The sequence below is a fragment of the Pollachius pollachius genome (assembly GCF_949987615.1).
Source record: "Pollachius pollachius genome assembly, chromosome: 9".
In the NCBI taxonomy this organism is placed as follows: Eukaryota; Metazoa; Chordata; class Actinopteri; order Gadiformes; family Gadidae; genus Pollachius; species Pollachius pollachius.
In genome coordinates, this window is record NC_136942.1 from 14,268,930 (window position 1) to 14,296,847 (window position 27,918).

The 27,918-nt window shown below is 47.2% G+C and overlaps 1 protein-coding gene across 1 annotated transcript; it reads right to left on the reverse strand.

Annotated features, from left to right (window-relative positions):
* On the reverse strand, positions 1-27,162 carry mtss1la (MTSS I-BAR domain containing 2a). Its single transcript, XM_079743541.1, has 14 exons — positions 26,769-27,162; positions 23,842-23,903; positions 23,629-23,702; positions 11,856-11,940; positions 11,218-11,309; positions 11,008-11,082; positions 9,828-9,985; positions 9,213-9,320; positions 7,398-7,495; positions 6,367-6,499; positions 3,342-3,416; positions 2,427-2,612; positions 1,730-1,898; positions 1-1,404 (listed from the first exon to the last, which is right to left on the reverse strand). Exons 1-14 carry the CDS (start codon positions 26,835-26,837, stop codon positions 605-607), a joined length of 2,184 nt encoding a protein of 727 aa, XP_079599667.1. The 5' UTR covers positions 26,838-27,162; the 3' UTR covers positions 1-604.
* Between the last annotated feature and the right edge of the window lie 756 nt (positions 27,163-27,918).

Consider the following 27,918-nt stretch of genomic DNA (forward strand, 5'->3'; position numbering starts at 1 on the left):
TTTTACATGACTTCGGCTACATAGTTGATGTTCAGCATATGAAATAAAATATTAATACGGTACAAGTACGGAAATGACGGAACACAACATACAGGCTCACAGAGCACATTGGCCCATTGCGCTTCAGTGACAGGTGAAAAAAAAAAGCACAATTATAAGAATAAGAATAATAAAGACAATAGAGCTTTCAAACCCAACAGTAATGATCTGTCACCACTGGCTCGAGCAACAACAAGCGCTGGAACAAACAAAGAAACACGGGGAACAGAGAAGCTCAGCAACGAAGCCCACTGACAGAATGAAAAGGAAAATACAACCAAAAAATATGGGTTTCTTCGTACGTACGCCATACATACACAACATGACCCGACGTGACTCAGCATTAGTCCACGGTCATTCATCTTTCTTATTCAATTGTTCCTCTTTCTTTCTCTCTTTCTATTCACTGTCCTTTATCCATCACACATAAAAAGTCCTCTCGGTGAAATGGATCTCCAATCCATGTACATGTGTTACATGGCACCCGACATCTTCGCCACTCCGCGCTCGTAAGGACACACACACACACACACACACACACACACACACACACGGCGGCGGTGGCCTAGCCCAGGAGCCTGGGCGCAGAGCGGTCGTCGGTGGCCACCTTGCGGAGCCTCACGCCGCGCCGGATGGACACCAGCACGTCCACCTCCTCCCTGGCGGCCGAGGAGAAGCACCCCTCGTGCGGCTCGCCGGGGCCCTGTTGGCTGGGCGGCCACGCGGGCCCCGCCAGGCCCCCCGCGGGGAGGAGGGAGCCGGGGAAGGGGAAGTGGCCCTCTCCCAGGGCGCGGGCGCTGGCCGCCAGCTCCCCAATCTTCTCCACCAGGCTGTGGCGGTTGGCGGCCAGCATGGGGTCCTCGGGGGCCTCCGGGCCCTGGGCCAGGCGCTGGGGAGGGGCCTGGACCCCCCCCGCTGTGGGGTGGCCCCAAGCGTTGGGCAGGCCCGCGCGCCTCGGCGACCCCCCTGCCAGGCCGGCGTCGCCGTGCGGGAGGTGGGCCGCGCCGTAGCCGGGCGAGTCCGGCACCCTGGGGGTCTTGACGGGCACGATGGGCGGGCGTATTGGGATGGGGCCGGACGCGGGCAAGGGGCGGGTCTTGGAGGAAGGGGTGCGGCGGATGGTGGCGGTGCCCGAGGCGATGGCGGCTCCGCACGCGGACGCGGACCCCGCCGGCCTGCCCGCGGCCCCCGGGGGGCTCTTGCCAGCGGGCAGGCCGGCGGTGCTGGCGGGCCGCTTGGTCTGGATCATGCGCCGGTAGTTCTGGGCGATGTTGCTGTGGCGCGGGACGGTGGAGGACTTGTCGAAGTCGGCCTGGCCGGCGCCGTCCGCGTCGCCGTTCAGGGAGTAGCACTCGTAGTCGGAGCCTGGGGAACGACGCGGGGAGGGTCAGACTCACCGCCGTCCGACCTAGCTTTCACCTCGTCTGGTGAAATACTGGTTGGTACTCCGGCTCAGAGTTGACTGAAAAGATGTTCTAGTGCTGTTCTAATTCAGCTCATATGCAACCTAAAAAAATATAATAATTATATCGGGAGGTTTATGGAGAGGGTATCCAGGGTATTTTTAACACACGGGGAATAAGAGAAAAGAAAGAACGGGAATAGGTGCGAGAGCAGGTACGTTGAGAACTCGAAATCCAATGTTAGCAGTGTGCACATCTAGGGGTCCGGGGGGGAGGGGCGGGAGTACCTTGGGAGTGGATGGTGTCCTCGGAGCAGGACGGGGTGTTGGTCTGGGTGCTGTACCCGCTGGAGTAGTGCAGGGAGTCCCGGCTGCACTTCTGCTGCTCCAAGCTCAGGCCACGGGTCAGCACCATGGCCAGGCTGCTGGCTGCTGGGGACATGGGCTCCCCCCCGTGCTGTTAGACACACACACACACACACACACACACACACACACGCACGCACACAACCACGCACACAAACACACACACACCCAGACACACACACGCACACACACACAAACATACACATAGACACACACACACCCAGACATAGACACACACACACACACGCACACACACCAGACATAGACACACACACGAACGCACACAACCACACACACACACACACACATAGACACATAAACACACACACACCCAGACATAGACACACACACACACATGCACCAGACATAGACACACACACGCACACACACACCCACAGACACAAAGACACACACCACACATACCAGACATAGACAAACACACACACACACACACACAGACACACACACACACACACACACAAACAAACACACCCAACAGCAGATTATTAGCATAACCCAAACAAATCCTGATTAGCATGACCCAAATAAATCCCTGATGAAGGCATACGGACGCATAGTTTAACATTATATGACTGATGCATTTGTACTCTTTCCCTACCTTGACTGCAATGGCTCCTGCACCAGTCCTGGAGCGCTGTGGCTCATCTGGATGCAGCCCAGAATAGCCAGAATACCCCTGTGGACTGGAGGGGGATTCAGGTTCCCGCATCCTATCCAGAGATTCCCTCCGGCGTTGCAGAGTGGCAGCCAGAGATGGCTCATATGAACTTGACTTGGCCCAGTCCTGTGACACACAAACAAATATGAGGCCTTGGGTCCTATCAGGGAGACGCAGGAGGGAGGGACTTGTCCACACACCAGCAGTTCAACGGGCTTCCATTGGGCGACACAATGGAAGCCCGTCCAAAATGGCTCATGTACTGATTAGATGTGCGGGGTGGGGGTTTATGCAGGAAGTTTGTCAGATCTGAAAGCTGAAAGCTTCAATGGGCAGATGCAACTGATGGCAGTGAGGTTATACTATACAATGCTAGATGTGCATGTGAGGAATTAATAAAAACAAAAAACAAGCAGCAAAGAGCAAAAGGAAGCATTAATAATGATAAAAAAAAGAAAAAGTTAAATTGCAAATGAAAACGAACCTTCCAGCTAGGAACCTTTGATGTGGGTGAGGGGGTGTTGGATCCGGGGGAGAGGTTAAATGTGGGGGACGCAGGAAGTATGACAGAGAGAGGCCTCATGGTGCCAGTGTAAGAGAAAGCAGGGCGGAATGTGCCGAAGGATGAGCATGAGCCAAACTGCGGAACGGGACAGACAAGTCGGAGTCAAGGGTGCTCAACGGTTGATTGCAACTCTCCTCAAATCCATAAGTAAAGGTTGGCTCAGAAGCACCCACAGGGGCCACTTCAAGCCGTAGGTATTAATGAGAGCTGATGCACTCTGTATTGTATTGTGTGTGTCTGTGTGTGTGTGCGTGAGTGGGTTGAGAGGATGGGGAGGATCTGATACTAACCACCGTGGGGGAGTTGCACTCGCTGACTGACTGGCAGGTCTCTGAAGCCTCGGAGGAGGCTGAGCTGGTGGATTTCTGCAGAGCAAGGAGAAGACGGAAGGCAACAAGGGTCGGAAAGGGGATCACCTCAGGCGTAGGAAAAAGACTTAGGGAGCAAGAGAGATGTAAGCTCCCATCAGTGCAGTATAAAAAGAAGCCGGCCCCCATCCCGAGAGATAAAGAAGATGGCGGAGGAAAAGGCCAAGACGGCGTGGCCGATGAAGGCGACGGCGCAGCCTGAGGTCCGCAGAATGGCCTCCCGATACCAGCTTCCTCAGATAGCAGCGCTTTGCTTGGAGCGAAGGAGGTCAGTCATGATAGCAGCAATGTGTCTGTATATAGATATGTATATATTTTATAGCCTACAATTTATTAAGAAGGTCCATACAGAACATTTACGAGGTCTCTCGAATTAATATGTGTCTCAAATCTAGAATTGAAGCTAATTTATTCATAATCACCATAATATAATTGTTATAATTGTTTGCGTTGCTCTGTCTGAAACAAAACAATGGCTTGATTGTTGTTATTCGTTCTTGCATCAAATGAAAAGACTCTCAAAAAAAGTTGACTGTCAAATGTTACTTTATAGCCTATAAAACTAACTCATTGCTCGTGGTCTTGTGTCAGACACACAGCACCATACTCGCAGATTGGAGTTCTCAAATGTGTGATTTTTATGATTCGTTTTTTGGACTAATTATATGATCGAAACAGTTCATATCTTTGGTGCGATAGGCCTTATTATAAAACTAAATATAATAAGTGTGTGAGTCGTAGTGTCGGCCCCACATCGCCATATATGTGCAGAGTGGAACTCTCAACTGCTTGAATCGTTAGATTGGTTCCTTAATGAGATGATATGATGAAAGGTTGATGACATTGCAGCCAATATTCTTATATCCTACCTTATCTCCTAATAAAGGGATGGGTTTTCCTTGTGTTACCCCGGGGAAAAAAAACAGGACAGCCTTTCCCGTCTGGGGCATAATATCTACTAAACTTGATACCTAATAGGCTGAATCGCATTACTTATTGTTCTGATCGTAACTGACAGGCCCGTGCGACTTCATAAATACATACTGTAGATACATGTTCCGGATGCAAGAGGCATCCTGGGAATTACCAAGTCTGTGAGGCTCATTTCTCATTTCGAGCTGCGTTTGGGGGTGTCCTCGTGGGTTGGCCCTCGCCCGAGTGAAGCATCAGAGCACTAGTCACATGGTAGTCGCACTTTGGCAGTCGCACTTTTGCCCGTTTTAGCCCTTGCACGGGTGGGTGCACACGGTGGGAAAGAGATAAGGATTGGGAGAGTGAGAGACAGAAAGGGAGAGGGAGAGTGAGAGACAGAAAGGGAGAGGGAATGCAAGAGGGAGAGAGGGAGCGAGAGAGAGGGAAAAGGGAGCGAGAGAGAGAGGGAGAGAGGGAGTGAGAGAGAGAGCACGAGAGAGAGGGAGCGAGAGAGAGAGAGAGAGGGAGCGGGAGAGAGAGGGAGAGTGAGAGAGGGAGAGAGAGAGAGAGAGGGAGTGAGTGAGAGAGCGAGAGAGAGGGAGAGGGAGAGGGAGAGAGAGAGAGAGAGAGAGGGAGCGAGAGACAGAGAGGGTGAGAGAGGGAGCGAGAGAGAGAGAGAGATGGAGCGAGAGAGAACAGGGGGAGGATGTGGGAGAGAGCTGGGGATGAGGGGGGATGTGTTGCAGGGAAACAAAGCAGGGATTTTCCTGCGGACATATGTCCCTGGCGGTTCAGCCAACGTTTTGTGAAAAGACTAAACTGGTAAAAAAAAAAAGACAATTCTTAGGAGTGGTCTATTTTGGGATGTTTAAATCTAAATAATCATCCAAACAAATTCTTCATCTATCAAAAAATAATGGCGGTTCCTTTTTTATCTCTTCTCATTTCAATTTCTCCATCCGCTTACTTGGTTAGAAAGCCTCTCGAATGGGCCGGTCGTTGGCTAAAACTATGTTGAAAAAGTTAAGATATTAATTAATAATTTAATAATTATACTATGAAACTGACTGAATTGATTGACGTTCCCCCCATGCGTCTCCAGTGACTACAACAGCTTAGCGCCGCTGCGCACACAAGCTAGTTCTTACATCCGTAGTTATTTCTGTATGACTAATTAAAACAGGTATTTTAATGAAGTCAAAAAAAGAACTGATTGCCAAACCCCAGCGCACACACTTGACCCCGACTAAAGTTACCGTGAACCAGATTAAATTCAATTGTTGAAATAATGATTTGAGGTTTCAAGAACTACATTTGTTTAACGTTTGTTAATTAGGCCAACTAAAAGGCACGGTCTAATTCTTATCTGCATATTTATATCAGAGAGCAACATACTTAATCGTTGTGCTGAATACGATTTTTGGTACTGTCCACCAAGCAAAGAAATGGGACGGGATAAATCTTGAAAACCCTATAAAAACATCCCCTTTTCCAGATCTTTATATCATAGTCTAGATAGAGAACCATAAGTAGTCCATAAGAATACTTAAATAGACCGACTGTGGACTGACTATGCGTGTGTGTGTGCGTGCGTGCGTGCGGCGTGCGTGCGCTTGCATGTGTGAGACATGTTGTACCCGTCAGTTCTATAGGAAAGTAAAACCAGAATCATTTCACGGTTGCACTGAAGGAATATTCAATACCATAGGGGGTAAAATGATGTGAAATGGTTGGCTTGAATACAGTACGGCTACAGTACAAATGCTCCCGAATGAGGGCTCCTGGCTCAGGGCTATACAGAGAGGAATGTGAAATAATGAACGTGTGGTGAGTTCAACAATCCAGGGAGACGCCATTAACTGACGGCAGCAGCTCGCCACTCTGCATGCATTATTTCACAGACATCACATCCACCCAGGAAGACTGAGTGGGCAGCCCGGCAGGGTTTGGATTCAAACGTGGGGAGACGCCACGTTGATTCCTAAGAGGCAGGATGCAGATGTGGGTGGGCTTTGGGGGGGGGGGGGGTGCTTACCTGGCTGGTGATGTCAGAGGGCATGGGCGAGGGGGGCTTGGAGTGGGTGTTGGCATCCTGGGAGATGAAGCCTGAGTCATGGGAGGACACGCTGCTGAGGCGATGCGTGCCCGCCGAAGGCATCTGGAGGAGGCTGGGACAAGGGGGGGGGGAGGGAAGAACGTCACACGATGGAAACAATACGAATATCGACATCCATCTACACACCGATCCAACGGTGGAGAAATGGCATGCTTCAGCATCAGGAACATTAGTGGAGGGAGAAAATAGTGAGGAGAGCAGCATAATGAATATCAATTAAAACAAGTAGAAAGCAGAAAGAACAATGATTAGGGTGTACTTTTCCCCATTGCACCAGGGCGATATCCAAATTACAATAACGACATAGAAAATTGAGACGTTCTCAATGAATATGCTCCCTGTCATGGTTGTCTGGGAGTATCTGAAGGCTCATACAGCGCTGCTCGTCTCAAACAGCCAGCCATCACTTCTCCTTCCATCGTACTCTCCTATTAATTACTTTTCACTAATTACTTTTTGCTCCCTGTCCTCGGCAATCTGCTCTCTCTCTCTATCCGAGCTCTCCTTTCAAGACAGCACCTGTAATCCTGTTGTTGTGTAGAACCTGCAGACTCTCACCCCCAAATTTATGCACTGAACTGTTTTTTTCCTCATTCAAAGCCTCCTTCAATCGCTCTGCAGCCAGTTCACATTTTGATTTGTTAAACAAGGCCAAATGGACTAACATGTTTATGAACGTTGAACTGCTGGATACATTTGTCCAATTGTAACTCCCAACGTCCATATCTAGAAAGTAAATTTGTGAACTCTCTCTCTCCCTCTCTCTCTCAGTGGTTCTCAGTGTCTCTCTCTCGCTCTCTCTATCAGTGGTTCTCAGTCTCTCTCTCTCTCTCTCTCTCTCTCTCGCTCTCTCTCTCTCTCTCTCTCTCTATCAGTGATTCTCAGTGTCTCTCTCTCTCTCTCTCTATCAGTGGTTCTCAGTGTCTCTCTCTCTCTCCTTGGCTATGTACCTGCACATGCTGCTCTTCCTGGAGCCCGCGCTGCTGGGGGAGGAGGGCGGGGTCTGGTAGGACCAGCTGAAATCCGAGCCCTTCAGGTCCCTGATCACCTGGGGGTGGGAGGGGTGGGAGCACACAGTTGACTCATCCAAACACACACAAACACACACAGCCTAGATCTTCTTGGCAGACTATTGTAGGGACAATGGGGGAGCCAAATGTTGGGGAAGTTGGATCTCTGGTTGTCGGGCAACAGATAATTAAATTAACCAATGAGTTATGTTGTAATGAAGTATTGGCTTCACTGAGCTGTAATGAACGTGACATAATTAGACGACGCACAAATATGGATTTTCTCTTTGTGTGCGTGTGCAGGACAGCAGCGTGACGAGGTATTAAAGTTTTTTCAGTCACATTGATTTTCTTTATGTGAAGCAATGGTTTCAAGCCATCTTGTTGGTGAAATTGTTTCCGTGCCGTCTGAGATTCGAATGGGGGATTTGGCTAAAAACATGTTTAAAATTCTGAGGCGTTCTACTTCTGTTTATGTGTACATTGAGGTCAACACCCTGGTACGGAATTCAAAGTGGATTCCTCCTTTGAAAAATATTCACAAATATGTATTAGAATATACAAGTTTTCAGACAAACAAAAATGAATTGTGATGCCAAAAAGATGCCAACTATAATCACAAATGCACTCGTTTTGTATCTGTTGGAGTGGAATTTGCCGGGTTCTATTATGCTTGGAAGGCGTGCATTTTTTTTTAGCGTCTCATCCCGCTTCGTAGCATTGTGCCGCAGTGCATTCCTGAGTTACGATAATAACCACTCAATTAAAAAGCAATAAAATGAAAAATGCAAACTATCCCTCATGTGTCATCTATAAGTGCTAAGTCCCTGGCTGGATCGAAATTCATTAAAAACAGTATGGGAAAAAAATTATCTTTGACAAATTGTTTAAGTTGGTGCACAGTTGCAAAGTTTTGGACTGTGAATCATCTCCTTAAACCCTAATCGAGTCTTGTGACATCTGCTGAAAAATCTCTACAGACAGGGTGTGAAATAAAGGGGGTTGGGCCCCCCCAGGATTAAGCTGCTCAAAGGAGATTCAAAAGATAGTAAAATGACTCAAACTGCAATAGTTTCTCAATGGGCTTTAGAATGAATATGTTACCCTAATATATTTGCCTAAATTATATTATTATAATTACACGTCTCTATATTGTCCTAAAAGGTTTCTTGCGCTCTCTAGCTGCGACGACAAAGCCATAGAAAAATATCCATTATTAACCCATCGACAGCCTTAACGGCCTGTCGATGGGTTTAACCGCTGCTCTAGAAGTGGGCTCATCCAGTGTAGTCAGTATGTTCAGTTGGTGCAGCGACCGCAAAACCATGAATCAAGATAAACAGTGTATTAAAGGCGTGGCAGTCGAAAGAGCGGAGAGCTACTGGTTTGCCGCATTTGAGTTGTGTGATGAACACAAAACCTAAATTCTGACGTTGTTGTTGGGCTGCTGCATGAGTCGAGGTCGTTGCAGTTCAGATAAAACAATGTGTGTAGTAAGGGTTGTGAGGGGACTGCATTGAATGGTTTACATGGGGGGTGCGAGCTGGGAAATGAGCAGGTAGGGGAGATGCTGATGGCTGCCTGGAGATATTATTGTATAGGTAGACTGTGAACACCAGGATTCAAACCCAAAACCTCTCAGATGGGAGTCAAATATGGCAACCACTGCACTCAATCCTTAGCTGGCGCATGCATCCGATGGAACCGTTTCTGTTGTGGATGAGTGCATGGCAATCATACAGCATTATGGGTTACCTGCTCACTCGCTGGTGGCAGTTTGTGGGGGTCTTCGGTCAGCCCAGTGAGGTCATCAACAATGGCCTGCAGGTGGGTAATCTCTCCTAACATGGCAATTTCTCCATTCTACGGGGACAGAATAAAATCGATTTAATATGACAAATTGACAAAAGAAAAGAGTGAAAGTGCCCTTATAAAGCATTGTATTGCAATGTACTAGGGTTGAAAAGTAGTATATGTAGTATTATATAGTACAGTTGTATATAGTAAGATATGGATTGCATTTGATGCCCATCTTTACTTAAATTGACAGTGTAAAATCGCAGCATCAGATGTAAATATGGACTCAAATTGCTATGGGAAACACATGCTATTGCATGCATTAATCGTTACTGACAGTTTTAGGTTACCAGATAACATCAACTTAATGTTCTGGCTACAGCCCCCCCCCCCCCCCCCCCCCCAGATTCTGATTGCAGTTTTGAAAAGGTGTCTCACCAGAAGTGCAACAGAAGCACCGAAACAGTAATTCAATGGTGGACTTGCTCCAGCCTGGGCTGTTAGGCTTTCTATTCAAAGTGATTATGAGGGGAAGATGGAGAAGTTGAAGTGCTGAGTGTAAACTCTGCCTACCACCACAGGCTGCAGCAGGCTGATGAAGGAGCAATAGCGCCCCCTCTCTTCCAGCAGGGCCCGCCGCACCGCCTGCCGCTCCGTCTCCTCCATCAGCAGGTACAGGTCACTCACGTCCTGCATGGCACTGTCCAGCTGGGGCCGCAAGTTACCTCTTCCTGGACGGGGTCAAAGGTCAACAGGCAGATGTTAAAAGAGCGAAGGAATGTAGCGCGGGTTAGAAAAATAGAAATGGAGCAATGGGGGGGAACAGCAGCTGGTGGTGAGGATGAAATGACGCCTGGCATGTTATACAGGGATACTGGTCATGTAAGAATATGGATGGGGAAAAAACTAAAGTGACCCAGTTTGTCCTGAATACAAACTACAGTGAATGGCTTGACGAGACAGGAAAAGACAAGCGTGACATTAAAAACAGTGTTGCTAACTAATCAGCAGGGATGGTGGGGTTCCTGAAATAGAGGAAGTAAACGCTATTTTAATTATAATAATATATATATAAATATATTATGGAACATGAAAGCATACAAAGGAAGGCAACACCGTGGAGATGATAAATGAAGAACAAGAACAAACGAGAACAAATGTGTTCTGCAATGAAATGAGGCTGGTGTGAACAGGCACATATGGACACTGACCATGACATAGGTGCCTTTTGCATATCTTTTCTCATGCAGATCTTTTGATTATAATAACAAGCTGAAGCACAGCACACATACCCAGGAGCTCTACAGCCAGCCAGAAAGAATTACAAGAAGGGTTGCAGGTAGAGTCAGGGGGGGAGGGAGGGGGGGATATAAGAGATAGATGGAGAAGCAAAGTTAGATGTACCAAATAAAAACCATGTAGCATGTAAGAATGTAGCCAGCCTCGCAACCTTAGTATAACCTCTTTTAGGATAGTAGTTGGGGCAGTCTCAAACAATTGATCCACTCAATGATATCTACCTTATACTGATATGTTGCAACCTGATGATAAAGCATGCGAGATTGATAAAGTAACTTGCATTTTTTGGGATGGATATTTACTTGCTTACCACTAGATGGCGCCATTTCTCAATGAGCTTTTGAGGCCAGGTACGTTTTAGGCCAGGTAAGCGAATCTTGGGTCAATACATAGTTCAATAGCTCTCTGACCACAGTGATATTAACCAACGGGACACGGTAGTATTCGTCCTCACCTTTCCTAGCCTTTTTCTGGAGTTTCATGGTGTCTGAGGATTTCCTTTTTATCTCCTGGCGAGAACGCTTGTATTCTGTAGAAAACAATATATTAAAACACAATCATCATTCAATTGTGTTATTTGTGTCAGTTAAATGCATCAGCCAGACATATGTGACATCATGCACCTCTTATCCATTCAATGGTTTATGAATGATTGAAAACTTGCCTTTGGCGTGGTCTTTGTCCAGCTGGTTGGCTGTCTTCTTCCATTCCTCCATCCGGTCCTGAAGCGGTGTGACCATGCCTTCCATAAGAGCACTGGAGGAAAAGGAACCAAAGAGAGAGACAACAGGAGAGTCAGGGCAACGGGAGAGGCAATATTACTTGCCATCAAACCATACCGATGTTGTTCTTAGCAAAGTTTGTGTGCATAGTTTGCTGAAATAATGTTGAAATGTTAAATGTTGGTTTAACTATTGAATGGATACTCCATTGTAACAATAACACACAAGAGATCAAATGTAGAAAATCAGGGTCCACCCTTTCCCTCTCTCTATGTATCTGTATCTCATTGAGCAAAACGTCTTTGTCTGTGTCTTATCTGACATGGTGCAAAGCAACTTCCAATCCCGATAAATGTCAGTGAATGGAGCATCATTAAGCAGGATGACACCCCTTACACCCAACATCCCACAATATAGCCATGTACATGAACCTTGTTTAATACTCTGATGTAATCATGAGTTGTTGCGATAGGGCTCAACAGCCCTGATGTAGCGCTCCCCCAAACAAGGAGAGAATTCTGGGAGAAAAGTGACAGAGACTAGAGCGGGCGCCACAAACACAACAAAAGACTTGGCTTACTTTGTCAAGTGCCGTAGTTTGGTCTCAATGCTGCGATGTCTCATGCACATCCTAGTCAGAGCTGAGCCAATGTCCCTGGTGGCACCTGGAGAAAGGAAATCACAGAACAAAGATTGCACATCGGGGGGGAACATAAAGCACCGGTATGGAGGATCAGTTCATCAACTTGTTTTGGTAAAAAAAAAGGGCCCCAATTCATCATGCACTTCAAAAACAGACACACAACGCCTCCATGCCTCAAAGTAAGAGAGCAAAGAGAGTTCCCTCTCCTACCAGCAGATGGGTGAGTGCAGATTGTAAACCCCAGATCATGAATGTCACGTGTGTTTGTCATTTGACCCAAGTGGTCTCCGAAAGCAATTTGACACAATGCCTTTGAGGCTTCATCTTTAAACCTCCACATTCCCTGAGCGTACCACCTTGACGAGGGCGCCCGAAACTTCACACCACCAGACAGAGCGAGGAGCGGTCTCCTCCGTGAAACAGCTTGCGGCGGTTCGCTACTGTACTCTTCCCTTCTCTCTGCTGAAGTGTAATTAAATGGGGTCTTAAGCTTTTAAAGCTCAGTCTTACTGATGGTTCACGCCGACCAGTGTAATGTCTGGCAGCACTGATCCTGGGTAGTAATATGGGACACATAGAGCTAATCTTCTTCAACGCAAACGTGTGTGTGTGCGTGACAGATAGTCCACCGTGACAAAAGACACACAAATAGGTGAGTTGACAGGACCTTTCATGGCAACATTGTGACACGTAACGCTTCCCTGTTGGGGGTGGGTTTGTATACAACCGTGGCGTGCAGTGTGCGGATCAGCCTCTGCTGTTATGTACATCAGTATCTGTTTGTATATGTGTTTGTGGGTTAGGTGAGTGTGTTGGACAGGTGGTGTAACTTACCCCCCCTCCGTCCCCCCCCCACCCTTTCCGCTGTTCTCACCCCGTGCGTCCCGGAGGGGAGAGGAGGGAGCCCTGTAAGGGGATATCCCTCCATTCTTCCCCGGGCCTGCTCTGCCTTTCCTGTTCTCTCTGTTTCCCAAACACCATTCATACGGGAGGGACAGACAAAGACACCGGCTTCAACCTGCCCTGCCTCCCACTCCACCACAGGGCTGACGTAGGTAGAGAGAGAGAGAGAGAGAGAGAGAGAGAGAGAGAGAGAGAGAGAGAGAGAGAGAGAGAGAGAGAGAGAGAGAGAGAGAGAGAGAGAGAGCAAATAGGGAAATAGGGAATGACGGAGAGCAAGTCAAAGTGAGGTGAAGAATGCAGAGAAGTATTTTATATGGATGGAAATCAGACACTGCTTTAGGAGCGTTCCAGGTCGTTCTGCAGTGGGATTCATGCTCTATTCTCCTTCTTTCATCAGGTTTAAACAAAGTTGAAAAGACAAGGTTACTGTTATACAAGTGCCGGTGATTCATCCTCACAAAGTAAAGGCAAAGAAAAATTGACTTCACTAAATTTCCCTATAGCTGCCTTCAACTTTTAGGCCTGTGTGTAGTAGGTGTGTGTGTGTGTGTGTGTGTGTGTGTGTGTGTGTGTGTGTGTGTGTGTGTGTGTGTGTGTGTGTGTGTGTGTGTGTGTGTGCATGCATGCATGTGTGTGTGTTTGTGTTCTTGCATGTGTGGTTGGGCAATGGGCATGCAGGATGCTAACAATGATGGGATGGATCAAAGGTTGGGTGTCATGTGTCTGCAATGCTTTTCCAGGGGGGCTGGGGTACAGGTGAAAGGTCATACAGATGTATCACACACAGGGGTAAAACCAGGATGTGATTGTACTGACGTGGATCTGAAACATGAAGGCTTGGCCCATTTTACGACTGTATTGTCGTGCCAGTGACTCTGCGAGAGAACTGTGTGAACACAGCTGTGAGTGATCGACTACATTCACAGACATACACTTCTTAAGCGTGCAAGAACCACAGCCTTGAGTTGCGCAGAACTCCCTTAAAGGAACACACTCCAAATTGTTTGTTTTCGTATGACCAACATAGAGCAAAAGAGGAGAACATGAATTGAACTAAATGAGTGAGCCGGTATACACTATATCTCTACAGAAGCCCACATGCAGAAACAGTTAGAATGTGGTTGAGAACGACCTGCAGACAGGCCACGTGCACATGGGTTATGTATCTGCAGTTCAGCTTTGAACTTCCTCCTCTTACAAGCATTTAGAGGAGACTAACACAGCTGGGCATCAGCTCGGGGGACACCAGAGGAGGTGGAGGAGGAGGAGGAAGGTAGGCGGAGAGCAGGGAAAGAGTACAGAGGTAGCAGTGTTATTCCTTTATCTGTTTAACAGACGTGATGCCACTGTCAGCCAGGCAGACCTCCCCACCCCCCCGGCCCACGCCTCCTCCACCCATCCCATCCTGACTCCCCCCACACTCTGGTCCCATCCACACCTGCCAATTTCACTTCCTCTAATTCCAGCCTCCCCTCCTTTAACTCCCTTGTCTCCCTGTGTGTGTCTGTGTGTGTGTGTGTGTGTGTGTGTGTGTGTGTGTGTGTGTGTGTGTGTGTGTGTGTGTGTGTGTGTGTGTGTGTGTGTGTGTGTGTGTGTGTGAATATATGCATGCATGCATGTGTATGTGTGTCTGTTTGTGTGCACGCATGTCTGTGTGGTGGTGGTCGTGGACAGGGAGGGGATGTATCAGCTGACAGCAACATCCTGGGGAGATTCAGGGATTTCCTCTCCAAGTCCAGCAGCTCTCCCGGCCCCTGGCCCCGGCCGGATGTACACACCACAGAAATAGGGCTCTCCTTGGTACAGGGACCGGCTGATTTACTCCTACAGTGCCCTGGCGTACGCATGGACCAAGGGGCGTCCTTTTACAATGCATACATGATGGCACACACATCCAGAAAGAAGGCTCTTCTTTTTTGAAATGCAACCGAATCCCTGAATGTGATCAACACATCAAAGTAGGATTCCCCTGACCACGGCTGAAGTTTACCTCCGACTCCCCTGTTTCTCCTCCTCTGAGTGGGAGAAAGAGGCTTCGGAGTACCTGATGTAAACCCAGCTGAAACCCTGGGCATCACGGGGGACTGGATGATATCTTTAGCAGACCTGGACCCCTAGGGCCACAGGGGTAACAGGTTATGAAGGAAAAGGCGGGGACACAGCAGCTAGACTCACAGCAGATCCAATAAGCAACTCAGCGCAATATGTGCTTTGGACGCAGAGCGGTAAAAAGCAGCCATTAAACAATATTCCAACAGCGCAGTAATTGATGGGTTACAACAACGCGAGTGCAGCGTAAGGCGCTGAACACAGCTGCTGCCTGTTCCAGCAAAGCACAGGGGGATATACATGTATTCCCCCACCAGATCTGCACTGTGCGTAGATCAGTAGGACGACGGTGGTACTTTATGGGGACTCTTGTGGTACACTTTAATACATTCGGGAAACGCTTTCCATCCAGGGCTCTGGTTTTGATTAGGGGTCCCATGACAGAGTAAAAATTCTGCCTCTTTCTCACCAGGGAGGGAAGGCAAGGTTTTAACAGGCTTGCTTTACAGGAGGGGGTCCACCACCAGGAGCCAGGAGCTGTGGTTAAAACTGCCATGGGGCCACAATCCCCCCCTGATCTCTTCAACATGGCGGAGTGCTCTTCAAGTGTGCCCTCCTTTCTAAACATCGAGACGCAAAGCTGATTCGGCCTAGCATCCAGATAACCCGGGTTGAAAAAGCGACAGTGCTTGAGTTGGAGCGGTGTGCGTTAGACTCTAGTTAGTAGAACTGGGAAAGTGCCGCAATTCCTGGGAGCGTTCATTTTGTTCCACAGCTTTCTGTCAATAAAGCATGTTTACGTGGGCTGAGCGACCACAAGGTACAGAAAATCCTCACTGTTCCAGGAAAAAAAAGAAGAAGAAAGAAATAAAGAAAGATAGAAAGAAAACAACCCTGTCCAGCCGCTGCTTAGCGAAGGAAATTCCACATCCGTCGGATAGCCACCAATACCTTGTTTGGGTTCCTTGGCCGGCGGTCCGACCGCAGGCTGGCACAGAGACTTAATCACTCTGCCGATTACCTTTTCTCACCCTCTGCCCCAGCCGATTTCTGTGGTTTTGAGCAATTTTAGAATGAGAACTGGCAGTGGCACAAAGAACACCAACGGGGTTGTGGACCAGAAGGAAGGAGAGAGGAGAGCGAGGGATGAACAAGGCTGCACACACTGCACTGCAGGAGAGTCAAGGGCCAAACTAATGCCTGTCAAGGCCCAGGGCTGGGGAAGTGCCCTCTGACCGCCGCAGGTGTGCTAATTCTGTGAGGCCCCAGGCCCTATACTGTGAACACATACATGGTCATCTATACTCACATTAACACAGATATATTATGTATATCCCTGCACTGGTTCATTAAGGTTAGGTGAGGTTACAGTACCTCCAAGACACCTAAATCATATCAAAGTAACTCAATAGTCCCCTTCTGAAATCCCAGCATCTCTAGCGAACAGAAAATAGCCCTCAGCGCTAAGACCACCAACAAAGAAACAGAATGCTTCATTAAACTTGAAAGCTCCCGGGAGCAGGGAGTTCACCCCAGGAGGTGCAGACTGCGGTCTACCGCCTACATCTAAAAGGGAAAAAACGAAAGCGGTAGAGCAGAATTTCTTTGGGGTCAGCTGTTTTGGGAGCAACAGTCTCTGTTGACAGCATTCATGTAAGAGGAGCTGAGGATGAAAACAGCACAGCGCATATGGGTATTGATCGGTAGAACGCTCCTGACGCCTTGGGGTGTGTGTGTTTGTGTATGGGGGGGGGGGGTGAGAAGTGCACCAGAGGAAGTTCCATCAGAGGAGCAAATAAGAACAAATAACAGATACAGCCGCATCGCTCACGCATTGGAAGTGGTTCAATTACACTTCCATGTTAGTTCAACATATTTATGACCAACGCTACAGCTGTTATCAATAGCTACATGGAACTATTGATTACAGTCTCTCTCTCTACAACTTTCTTTTTAGTTTTTTAATGTGAATACATTTTACAAAGAGTGAGTGGGTGAGTGAGTGGGTGAGTGAGTGGGTGAGTAAGTGAGTGAGTGAGTGTCTGTGTGCACTAAACAGAGAATCGGTCCCTATTTATACATGTGAGCAGTTGCATTGAGTAAAGATTCAAAACAGCATTCAGGACCAGTATGTCACATCCTTTAATAAGGAATTCTCTCATCCTTGCATACAGAAACAATAGCCATGAACAACACAGGAAACCCCCCAGTGTATTTTGTGCTAGACACACACACACACACACACACACACACACACCATTGTTTTCTGCCTGAACAAGACACATGGGGAGCTTCATTTCAGCCCAATAAACTCCTATCAGACAGATCTCAATGTGCTTTGCAGTGGGGCAAACCTGTTCTGGAGTGCATTGGGGGGGGGGGGGGGGCGACAGCAGAAGGAGGAACAGGAGGAGGAGGAGAAGGGGAAATGTTCTGTTAAGTAGCTTCTCATCCAGGGACCAAAGTGCTCCCAAAAATAAACCCATGTCCCTGTCCAGATGTGCTTTTCATTAGCAGGGAGGAGGAGAGGTAGCAAGGCGACTTTACAACAGGAAAGCACAGCATGCACATGTTGTTAGCTTAAGAAAGGGAGGGAAAGATTCAAAGTAATGGCAAAAACATTTATTTTCGGAAACCCAAATAGAGGGGAGTTTCAAAGAAGTCTAATAATGAAAGGCCACCGAATTGAACATTGAGCAGAGGAACACCATTTAATCATTCCTGTTCTCGTATGAACTTCTACTTTCAAACGTTGGCTCACATCCTCGGCAGAGACCATCTTGTCCTTTCTTTCAGGACGGCCGTCACTTCAAAAGCATCAAGACTGAGCGACTGAGATAAGGAAAGGGAAAGTTTGTATCGGACAGGTCGCTCAGTATCAAAGACCTGGCCTCACGCCCGTCACATGAGTCTAACTTTAGTTCAATTTAAGTGAGATCTATCTCAACAAGACTCAACCCACTTTCATTATACCATGTATTTATGAAACATGGTTTGAATGAAATGGCATCCGTGTTTCTATTTCTTTCTTTTGACCGCTTTCCATTCCTCTTTAGCAGTCTGCCCTGTCAGCTCCTTCCTCTCTGTGGAGGGCCCAGACATTGTGTTCTCCAACCCTTTGTGTGTTGTGTTGCGTTGTTTACCCACCAAGGCTTTATTACGTGGCACTCAAATCACTATTTTCCCCCTCAGCTCTCGCCTCTCAAACTCCCCCCCCAATTCACCATTGCCTACACTTCACTGGTCTGAAACCATAACAGTATTTATTGGGAAAGAACGACTCGATGGGGCAGGCAGGTTTTACCTTCTCTCGTAGCTCTTGTGTTGTCAGCGACCCAGAAGGCAAACCAAATGCCAAAGGTTTCCTCCGTATTGGAGCCAAACGGTAAAGCCAACATCCAGCACAAACCGACCCCCCTCCAAAATGCACTGTATGTTCTGTTCTAAGGGGGGCTTAAAGGCAAAACAAACACACATCATCTCCCAGCAACATGACAGGATAACCCTCATGCGAGTGTCCGTAATCCAGCTTTAGGTTTCACTCTGTGATCAATTCGGGTTGGGGGGGGGGGTCAAATAAATGGTTAAAACCACCATAGACAAATTACATATAGAATTCCCCAACCCCCACAGAAAAGAAACGACGTGGACTCATGTCAGCAAAAGAAGAAGGCCTGGGACTGGGAGAGGTTTGGTAAAGATGTCAACGGCCGGCACATGATGGTGCCTCCCCCAACCTTCATTATTTGGCATGTCCGTATAAATAGCTGCACTGCTGGTGCGGTGAGTGGAACAGTAATCCCCTGATCTTGCCTCTCGCCGGGGCCAAGGCAGTGTTTTTTCGCCCATGCCAGGCCGGCTCCAGATGGCGGGTAGGATATCCGGCCCATCTGCCAGCCCAGAGAAGCACTGCGAGCGGGCGGATTACGGCTTCGCTGACACACTGATCTACTAGCAGCAGCGAGTGCCCTGAACACACACCAGTACAGTACCTAATGTACGATGTACGTCTGGGCCCGAGGGAAAACCAGAGACACAGGAGTGGAAAATGGTGCGCACAAAAAAAAACAAGGAAAGGGAGAAAGTGGAAAGTACAACAAGGAAAGAAAAAAGCGAAAAAAATACAGACAGATACCAGACATAGAAGACAGATATACAGACAGTGATACAAGAAGGTGGGTCTAGGCTTGTAGTAATATGTCTGTGTATGAATGTGTGTGTGCGTGCGTGCGTGCGTGCGTACGTGTGTGCGTGTGTATAAGCATGTGCGTCTGATTGTGCGTGTGTGTGCGCGGGTGTGCGGGTGTGAACAAGCAATAGTCTGTGGCCCGTGTTAGCTCTGGCGCACAGATGTGAAGGGGAGAGTGGACTCAGTGGATGTGGCGACGACGCGCTGTTAAACGAGCACACCTGCAGTCTGATCCTTTCCCCCATCTGATGGGAGGTGTGAAGCAGAGAGGCTGCTCAGAGGTTCGGGGGAGGAGAAGGGGTGCGGAGGAGAAGGGGGGGAAGGCCAGGGGAAGGGACTAGCGGGGAAGTGAAGCCGAGCCATTCTGTGTGCCTCCGTGTGTCACACAGTGGGGCTAAGCGGATTAGCCAAACGCCTTTGCCCGGCCTGTCTATGCAGAGCTGTGGAAATCCAACTGTGTTCACAACCCCCACCGTGGACCAACCACCGCTCCCCCCCCCTTCCCCCGGCTCGGACCAAAGCTGGCATTTAACATAGCTTCGCCCGGCTAAATATGGGGGGCTAGGAAATCTCCTCCTGAAGGATTGGCTCTGGTCTGTCTGGCGTCTCCAGTGTCCAGACACAAAAAAGTAAGAATGGAAGATTGTTAAATGATACTCAATGTTGGACTGAAAGTTAATGAAGTGCTGGAGACACTTGAGGCAAACAAGGACGGAAAATGATATCTCCAGTGAAGCAGAATAAACTTTCAAATATTAATAATAATATATATTATATAATAATAATAAATGGCCAACGTGAGAAAACGAACTACCTCAGAGTGCTATTAAGCGCCTCAAGCTAATTCCCTGGAATGATGAGTATTGAAATATTAAACACATTTTCAAATTCTCCAAAATTCGTCATCCCATGGTGGCTAGCAGCTATTTGCTTGGAACCAGATGCTAGTTGTATTCTGTGGAGACAGACGTGCTTTAAGATCCATCAACACTACGATGACAGGAAGACAGAGGACCGCACACACACACATGCACGCACCCACATACAAACTCACTGACACACACACGCACAGACACACACACACAAACACACACACACACACACACACACACACACACACACACACACACACACACACACACACACACACACACACACACACACACACACACACACACACACAGGCAAATGCTTGTCATCCGACCACTTTGGTTCTTAAATAAAAAGTATAGAAGAACAGAAAGTAACTGCCATTTTGCTTATAAAGCCCAAAAATAGCCAACACATTATATTGGGCGACCACCCTTGAACTCAGTCCATCAAGAAGACAGTTGGGAGACTGATGGAAACTGGTCATTGTAGAGAAGGAAGTCGGTCAATAGATAGGAACAGACGGAGGAAAGCTGTCAATGTCATTTGCAAAGACAAAAAAAATAAAGGAGTTTTTGCATCCAATAGGGTCAGTGCGATGATGACTAGTGAGTTCATGGGGTCATGCATGTTGAGTAAAGTCGAGTGTGTCTGAGGTAGACTTAAGAGAGAATGACGTGATAAGGACTTCCAGCTGGCAGAGCCGGCCAGCAGCTGTAGCTCGCCCCGACATGTAGAGGGAAACCAGGGTAAAAATGACGATGGCAAACAGAGCTCCGCCAAAGATCTGCCCCCCTGTAGTTTAATCGAACCTATATGGTCATACACGGTCATCCAAGCAGACACCGAGACATGCATAATTGCTGCAGGGCAAACAGGCCGCCCATGACCCGTACCCTACCACTTCAGACATACACAGAGGCACACACACACATGCACATAAGCGCGCAGACACACAAACACACACACACAACCATAGATGAAGATGGTCATGGAGAAACAGGGAAAGCAACTAAGGGAAGAAAGAAATGATGACTTTGGTTTCTTCCACCATTATGCTACTTTGAAACGGGATTGTATTTACATGGGGTGCAGATCCTTTACATGAAACTAAGCAGAAAATCTCTCCGTATCAATCCAGAGATCCAGAGATCTGTTATTGAGCCGGATTTTCCTACTTTGTCTTTTTCACAGTTTTTATTATGCCTTTTCCATTCCTCCTGTGCGTCCGCGGTTGCTGTTTTGGCATTGTAGGTGGCCCCTGCCATCGCACACATCACCTAGAGCACGTGGGCCGTGAGTGAGTGGCAGAACCAACCCGACCGTGTCCATGGTCAAAGCTCCGCTAGACGAGGGTCAAAGGGATATCGTTTTCCACAGGAGCCAGCTCCAATAAATATTGACGCATATACAGACAAATTAATTAGCGAGCTTCGGTTCACATAGAAAACCAGGGGGCTACCATAGGGCATTCAATAGTGCGGATGAAAGGGCGCATTCATCTATTCAAACCTTCGTTCATACTGTGGTTTCCTTTAACTAATTACGCTCAAGTCATCTGCCAGTTAGTCTCTAGGTGTATGAAACATGCCGAAGGCAATTCAATTCCAAAAATAATGCTGTACTCTGATTAATTAAATGTGTGAGACAGCTATATTAGGGATAAGTCAAATAATGATGAAGGGCTTTTGCTACTGCTGACAACATGTGAATGCCCTTGCTCGCTATAGATTGGGAACAAGGAAGCTATAGTACCACCGGGAATCAATGGACGCATGGATTTCCGGCAACCCTGTTGTTTTGGTTTTGGTCATGCGATGTCCAGATGTGGCTGGACCTGAAACACTGGCTTATTCAACCCCTAACATCACTGCTGATTTTGTCTCTGATGACATCAAACACCTTCACGTGTTATTATTCAAACGACAGCAGGAGTCCCATGGTCGGTGTGCCTGATTGGCCACCAGCTCAACTTCTTACAGCATTACACTTGATGGGTGTTTGTTGTGGACATCTCACAGTGCATTTATTGCCATCCAAACATAACTGGAAAAGGAGAATTTAGTTGTCGGTCTAGCATTGGGTCAGGAGCATTCACGATTGAAATATCACAAAGAATAAAAAACATCTTATGTAAGGTTGTTTGGAGCTGATTTGCGGAGAGTGTGGCTGTTCGGGAATTGGTGTCAACGGAGTATTTGTTTTGTCGTAACACAACTCGCTGTGGTGTACACCGGTTATGAAGGGTTGTGGGTTTAGAACACAGGAGACTGATAAACCACGTTCCATTAGAGAGGGTCTCTAATCGTATGATGCCATGTGGTGGGTGTCTCTCGTAGGACGTCAGCGCTGTGGAATGACGATTCTAATCCTGACGGTAATATGGCGTGGAGAGAGAGAGAGTGGACGGCGCCATGAGTGGGCCTATGAGTGACGCACTTAAAGCGGTTCTACCACGCAACATCTCTGATTATAAAACCAACGTCTGCCCATCTCTCTGTCCATATGTTGTCCTCCGTCTTTTTTTGTTTTCTTTCTCTTCAGAAAAATTGAATTGGTGTACATTCATGATACCAAATGTATGACCTCATGATCACCCTTATGGGCATGTGCTCAACTGTAAATATAAGAGGTAGTATATAGCATCTTCTAATGCAAGCACTTAGCTCATTTTAAAGTCACCTGATAACACAGGTCCACTCCCATGCAACTAACATTAAGTATTTGCAGAATCAAACAGGAGCCAAAGAGGCCCATGGCCCTCTTCGGATTCAGGGGTGAGAATGCGTGAACAGCGTGCAGACGAAATACCTCTCGGGTTATTTTCTCCATTAGCCCGTGCTCAGAGAAGGGCCGTAAGACTCTGCGGTGCTCAAAAACACGTTGGCATGTGACCTGGGGTCATTTGGCTACCTACCAGCTGTCCCGTTTGTGCACATCCAACTTGTGTGTGTATGTGTGTGTCTGTGTGTCTGTGCATGTATGTGCATGGGCCCTCCATGTGTAGCATGTGATCTGGTTTTTGATGGTGAACATTTACATGCTCAGCTGTGGAGCTTTTGTGTTGATTTCCTTTTTGACCTGATTACTGCAGCTCTCCACGATCCACTGGGCAGGGATCTGTGTTAATCAGCTAGCTGCCCTGTCGCATAGGGGATCTGTCAGCCATCTTTAGCATCGTGACAAAGCAGATCAGCAGACCTCATTAGGACCAAAGGAACTGTAAGCTCTGATTTTCACTCCCCCCGTCCCCCCACTCCTCTCTTCTGATTACAATCTTTTGATCTTGCTTCTGTTACTTTGTACTTCATGCTGTTATAAAACCTCAGGTATGTGCGCCCTGTCAAATTCATTTCCTTCTGAATTTCTCTGATGGGTTGTGGTGAGGTTGTGGTCAGGAACAGAATTGACAAGGAGCTATATTGCCTGTTTTGTTATTCTTAAGTGATATTTAGGAGACAAAATGTTGAATGGTGAATCGACTTGAGCAATGGATGCCATGATTCACACGGCTCATGTTGGATAATAAATACAGGTCATTGTACAATAAAGAATTGAAGAGAAAAAAGCGGGTAACAAACATTTACCTGATGTTTTGTGCGTCCTTTGGTCAGTTACATGTTTTATGTTTGTTTTAACAGTGTTGGTTTAAAATGTGTGCTCTAGAAAAAATAAATATGTTTGATCATCTCATCTTACCTCTGGAGCTGGTAGCCATGTCTGCCACCTTTTGAAAGGCATCTAGAAAAGCCACTGCAGCCAGAATGGTTGTCCTGTGGAACCAAAAGTATGTGCTTACCTCTCAGTGACAGCATGAAACCATTTGTGCAACCAATAGCCAATATGCTGTTTGGAATTCAAACAAAAATAAATGTTTGAACTCTACAAGACACGTGTTGCATTGTTTCTCACCTGAGTTGAGAGTGCAGTTTTGTGGCTTTGGCACTGAAGTCCTCCCATACAGGATAGGAGCTCTGACAGGAGAAGGCAAAAGAAAAGCAGTCAAACCAAACAGACAAGAGGCCAAACACACAGCAAACAGAGACTCTTCACACATATACCGTTCGCCAAAACATCAAGATAACCTTTCAAGACATAACGTTCAAGCTCAACGATGAACTCTTAAATGTCTAGTGTCTTCCAGGCATTGACACTTTGCACTTCTCTTCATAAGTCAAGTTAAGCTCTCTTTCTAGATACTATATGTGCTCCCCAAGGCTAGGAATGACTAGAGAGGATTTTAATGTTGGCTGTAGGGTTGGGCATGCAAACACGTAGCCAGTCTGCTCCTCTGTGTTATTACCTGCCTTTGAAGGAGAACCCAGAGTGCAAAAAACTGATTTGAGGCGTTAACGTGTGTGGGGCTAGGGTGTGGTGCGTACTTACAAACACACACACACACACACACACACACACACACACACACACACACAAGCGTGCTCATATGTGTCTGGGCAGTGCAAAAGGGGGCAGTTAGCATGCCTTGGCCTTTGAGCAATACAGGGATCAGGTTTTCACCCAGATCATCACCCTACTGCAAGGGGCACTACCAGGGAGTCAGCCAAAACATAAAACACAGGGAGGGTTTAGACCCAGGCTGAGCCTATTACCAGAGAGCCCTGAAGAGCACTGGGGGAGCGGGCGAGACCAGAACCTCTTCTGCTCTCGTACAAGGCGAGGAGGAAACCCAAAACAGGCCCGGTATTCTCCCTATAAATAGAACGGGGAAATCTGGAAACACTCTTGTTCTGGGTTATTGCTGCGATAACTCCCGAGTTCAGCAATGATAGCCTATCATTCCTCCCTGCAGCCCGGCTGTGATCCCTAGAGTTACAGTGTTCCCCGCCTCGGATGGATTTTTATAGACGATCATCATCTAAAAAGAAAATCTGCAATCTCCCAGTGAACCGCCAAGCCATTCAAGTCTTTACTTGAAATCTAACAGGTGGCTAATTAGCTTGTGTGACCCACGTCTCCCCAGGAAAGGAGAGCGGCCCTCTGCCAACACAGCTGAATGAGGAGAAGGCTGGGGAGCAAGGGGAGGAATAACACATCCCAGGCAGCCCCTCACAGACATGTAGACGCGCTACCTTAGCCAACCCTCCACCGGCTGCCAGGAGTAGGCAGATAGGGAATAAAGATAGACAGCTACTACTACTACTGTTACTACTACGACTACAGCAACTACTCCTACTACTCCTAATAATAATAATAATAATAATAGCACTTTAATGCTTCTCTTCTCTACTACAATGTGTTTTGTTAAGCTACAGAATGTACCTTCCTGAAGTTGGTAATTATGCAGTGCATTGCTCAAAGGCACTTCAGTGGGGGCGGTACGAAGAACAAGCTCAGTCCTGGTTCACTCCCAGCTGACCAAACACATCCGTCTCTCTCCCTCCACTTCCTCCCTCTCCCCTTTCTCGCCGTACCCATTTGACGGCATCCGGGATCAATGTATTGGGAAGTGTAGATCAGTGCTGTAGCAGACAGTAGTATCGAAACATTGTTGTCCATTGGAAAACATATTCTAGTATTATACAGTATTGAGTGGGATGTGGGGTATGGAGTGTGTCATGTCCATGTACAAGGAGAACAGCATTCGTCATTGTATGTTTATGTATGTACGTCTGTACCAGTCTGTATATTTGGCAGTTGTCACACTTGTTTGACATTTGTTGTACACAATGACCAGCCGGACGGGTCACAGAGCGCACTCGGCAGCCTGCATTTAGCTCATTTGCTCAAAGCAAAGTGGAGCAGGCCGGACGCCACGCTTGAATGAGGTCAGATGTCTGTCTCAGACAGAGGACCACGGCACTATGCTGACTAAGGGCTCCAGGCCCTATTCATCTGTGATGCTTATCAATACAGAGGCTGACTCTCTCCTGAGTCTGCCAAGCCTCCCCCAACACACCACCCCTCATCATCGGCATGGTGAACATACACAAAAGAAAAAACGTGTGAAGCCTCCACTTCCGATAGTTTGCCGGCAGCTGTTTTCATTCAACGTTTCACAGACAGAAGTTAACAAACTACTTCATCCATGAATGCATTTGGTTCCGGCGCGGACAGGGCCGATGTGCAAAGATGTATTGATTGATTAAAAGTTTGGAAATGGGATCGGACTCCACTTGTTGTCAACTCTTCATAAGAACAGCCATTGTAGGACTGAAGGCTGCTAAAGAGCCAATGAATACGTTCACACTTTCAATCTGTTGTGGTAAAGACCACCCTGGCTCAACCTACTGCAAACCATCCCCCTTTCGGACACAAACATAACCAGCCATACATACATACATGCAGTATGTTTGTCTGTATATATATATATATATATATACACATTTATATAAACATACATACATACATACATACATACATACATACATACATACATACATACATAAACATAAACAACAAATTACAAATTAATAACACACAGTAGGAAAAAACAACAAATGATAAATCAAACACAAACAATGAATTAGGATAATAAAGTCAAATTGCAACCTAGAATAAAAAAATATATTAGGCTATTCCACCAAGCTATTTCGTACACCATACTGTCATTGTTTAAGTTTTGTGCCATAGTTTAAACAGGTAAGTAAAGCGTAATGTCACCATGAACAATTGTTTGGGTCCAAATTGACAACACTGGTGGCAAACCTGCTGCACAATATGCAAACAGCACAATGGGAAACATGTCTAATGGGACCCGTTTGTCCCGCAGCGTAGTGGGGGAGGATTCGGAGCAGAAACAAAGGCAGTAAAATGCGTTTACTCATCCATGCAATAATAACATCAGGAAAAATTTGCCTGGTTTAATTTAGCTTTAGTACCTTCATGTCGTTTACGATGGCCTGAAACAATCCACCAAGGGCTCCGCACTCCTTCTCCACCGACTCCATGTTATCACAAAAAGCGTATGCAAACGATGCCCAAATGTCAAATATTGAAAGTAACCCGGGAACCGATTTTAAAATCAGATGTCACGATTTCTTTCATTCGCCCTTCTTGTTCTTCTCCAACCGCACCAGGAACGAACGGGGGATGCAAGACGCGGACCCACAACCCTAAGCTTGCGTAGCCCAGACAGACAAAAAGAGATCTGCTGCTCAATGGCACCGGGCTTGTCGCTCAGTGCTTCTTTTTTTTTTGCCTCGGACGCAAATAAGTGATGGAGGGGGACGCGGTAAATCTGCGCGCTACAGCGCCGCTGCGAGGGGGGGGCACGAAAACACAAACAAAAACGACCTATCTCTTCATAATCTTCGGATAATTACAGCAAATGACGAGGAGAGAAGAACTGGTTGCCCCACGAAAGATGGAAACTGTCGTAGGGTTTAGACGCGGGGGCGCGCTCCGTAGTAGGCTATAGTGGAACAGATGTCTCTCTCCAGAGACTCGCTGTAATTCGATCCATGGGAATCGAAAGGGGGCTGGTCAGTTTTTGTCACATGCAGTGCTGATGGGAGGGACATCCCTCGGACGCAAACAAAAGTGAGCCGGCCTTTTCATTCAAGAATTCCGCGGCGCAAAACTCGAAGCGTCCCCCTGGCTTTTTCTCTGTGTGTTGTTTGTGTATTTGCGCACGCGCCCATTAACCGCCCTTTGTATGCTCGTGATTAGACGTAAACACTTGGAGGCAACAGTAGCACGTGCACGTGCTTCCTGTGCACCCCAAATACACATTAACAATCGCCGCTGCTCGTCCTCAGAGACTCACTGGGAGATAAAAGTTTAAATACGGCCGAACACGACGTTACACGAATAAAAATGAACAATAATTACTTATTCGTGTAGACGGCCATTCATTTTGAGTCATTCATGAATTGAACGAAACATAAATTATAAAAAGGGGGATTGACCAGGGGATAAATAGAAAAATAAATCAAGTGACAGAAGGAGTGAGAGAGGAGGAGGCCTTCAACCTCATCACAAATGGCGAAGATTAGAAGCTAACTAACATTTTTAGGTCTTTGATATCAT

Bases quoted from the DNA above. Each gene is read 5' to 3' on its own strand.
- mtss1la (XM_079743541.1), bottom strand. From the start codon at position 26,837: ATGGAGTCGGTGGAGAAGGAGTGCGGAGCCCTTGGTGGATTGTTTCAG. The intron at 23,904-26,768 runs GTACTAAAGCTA...TTCTCCTGTCAG, and splicing joins CCATCGTAAACGACATGAAG to AGCTCCTATCCTGTATGGGA. The intron at 11,083-11,217 runs GCAAGTTTTCAA...TGTTTTCTACAG, and splicing joins GGACAAAGACCACGCCAAAG to AATACAAGCGTTCTCGCCAG.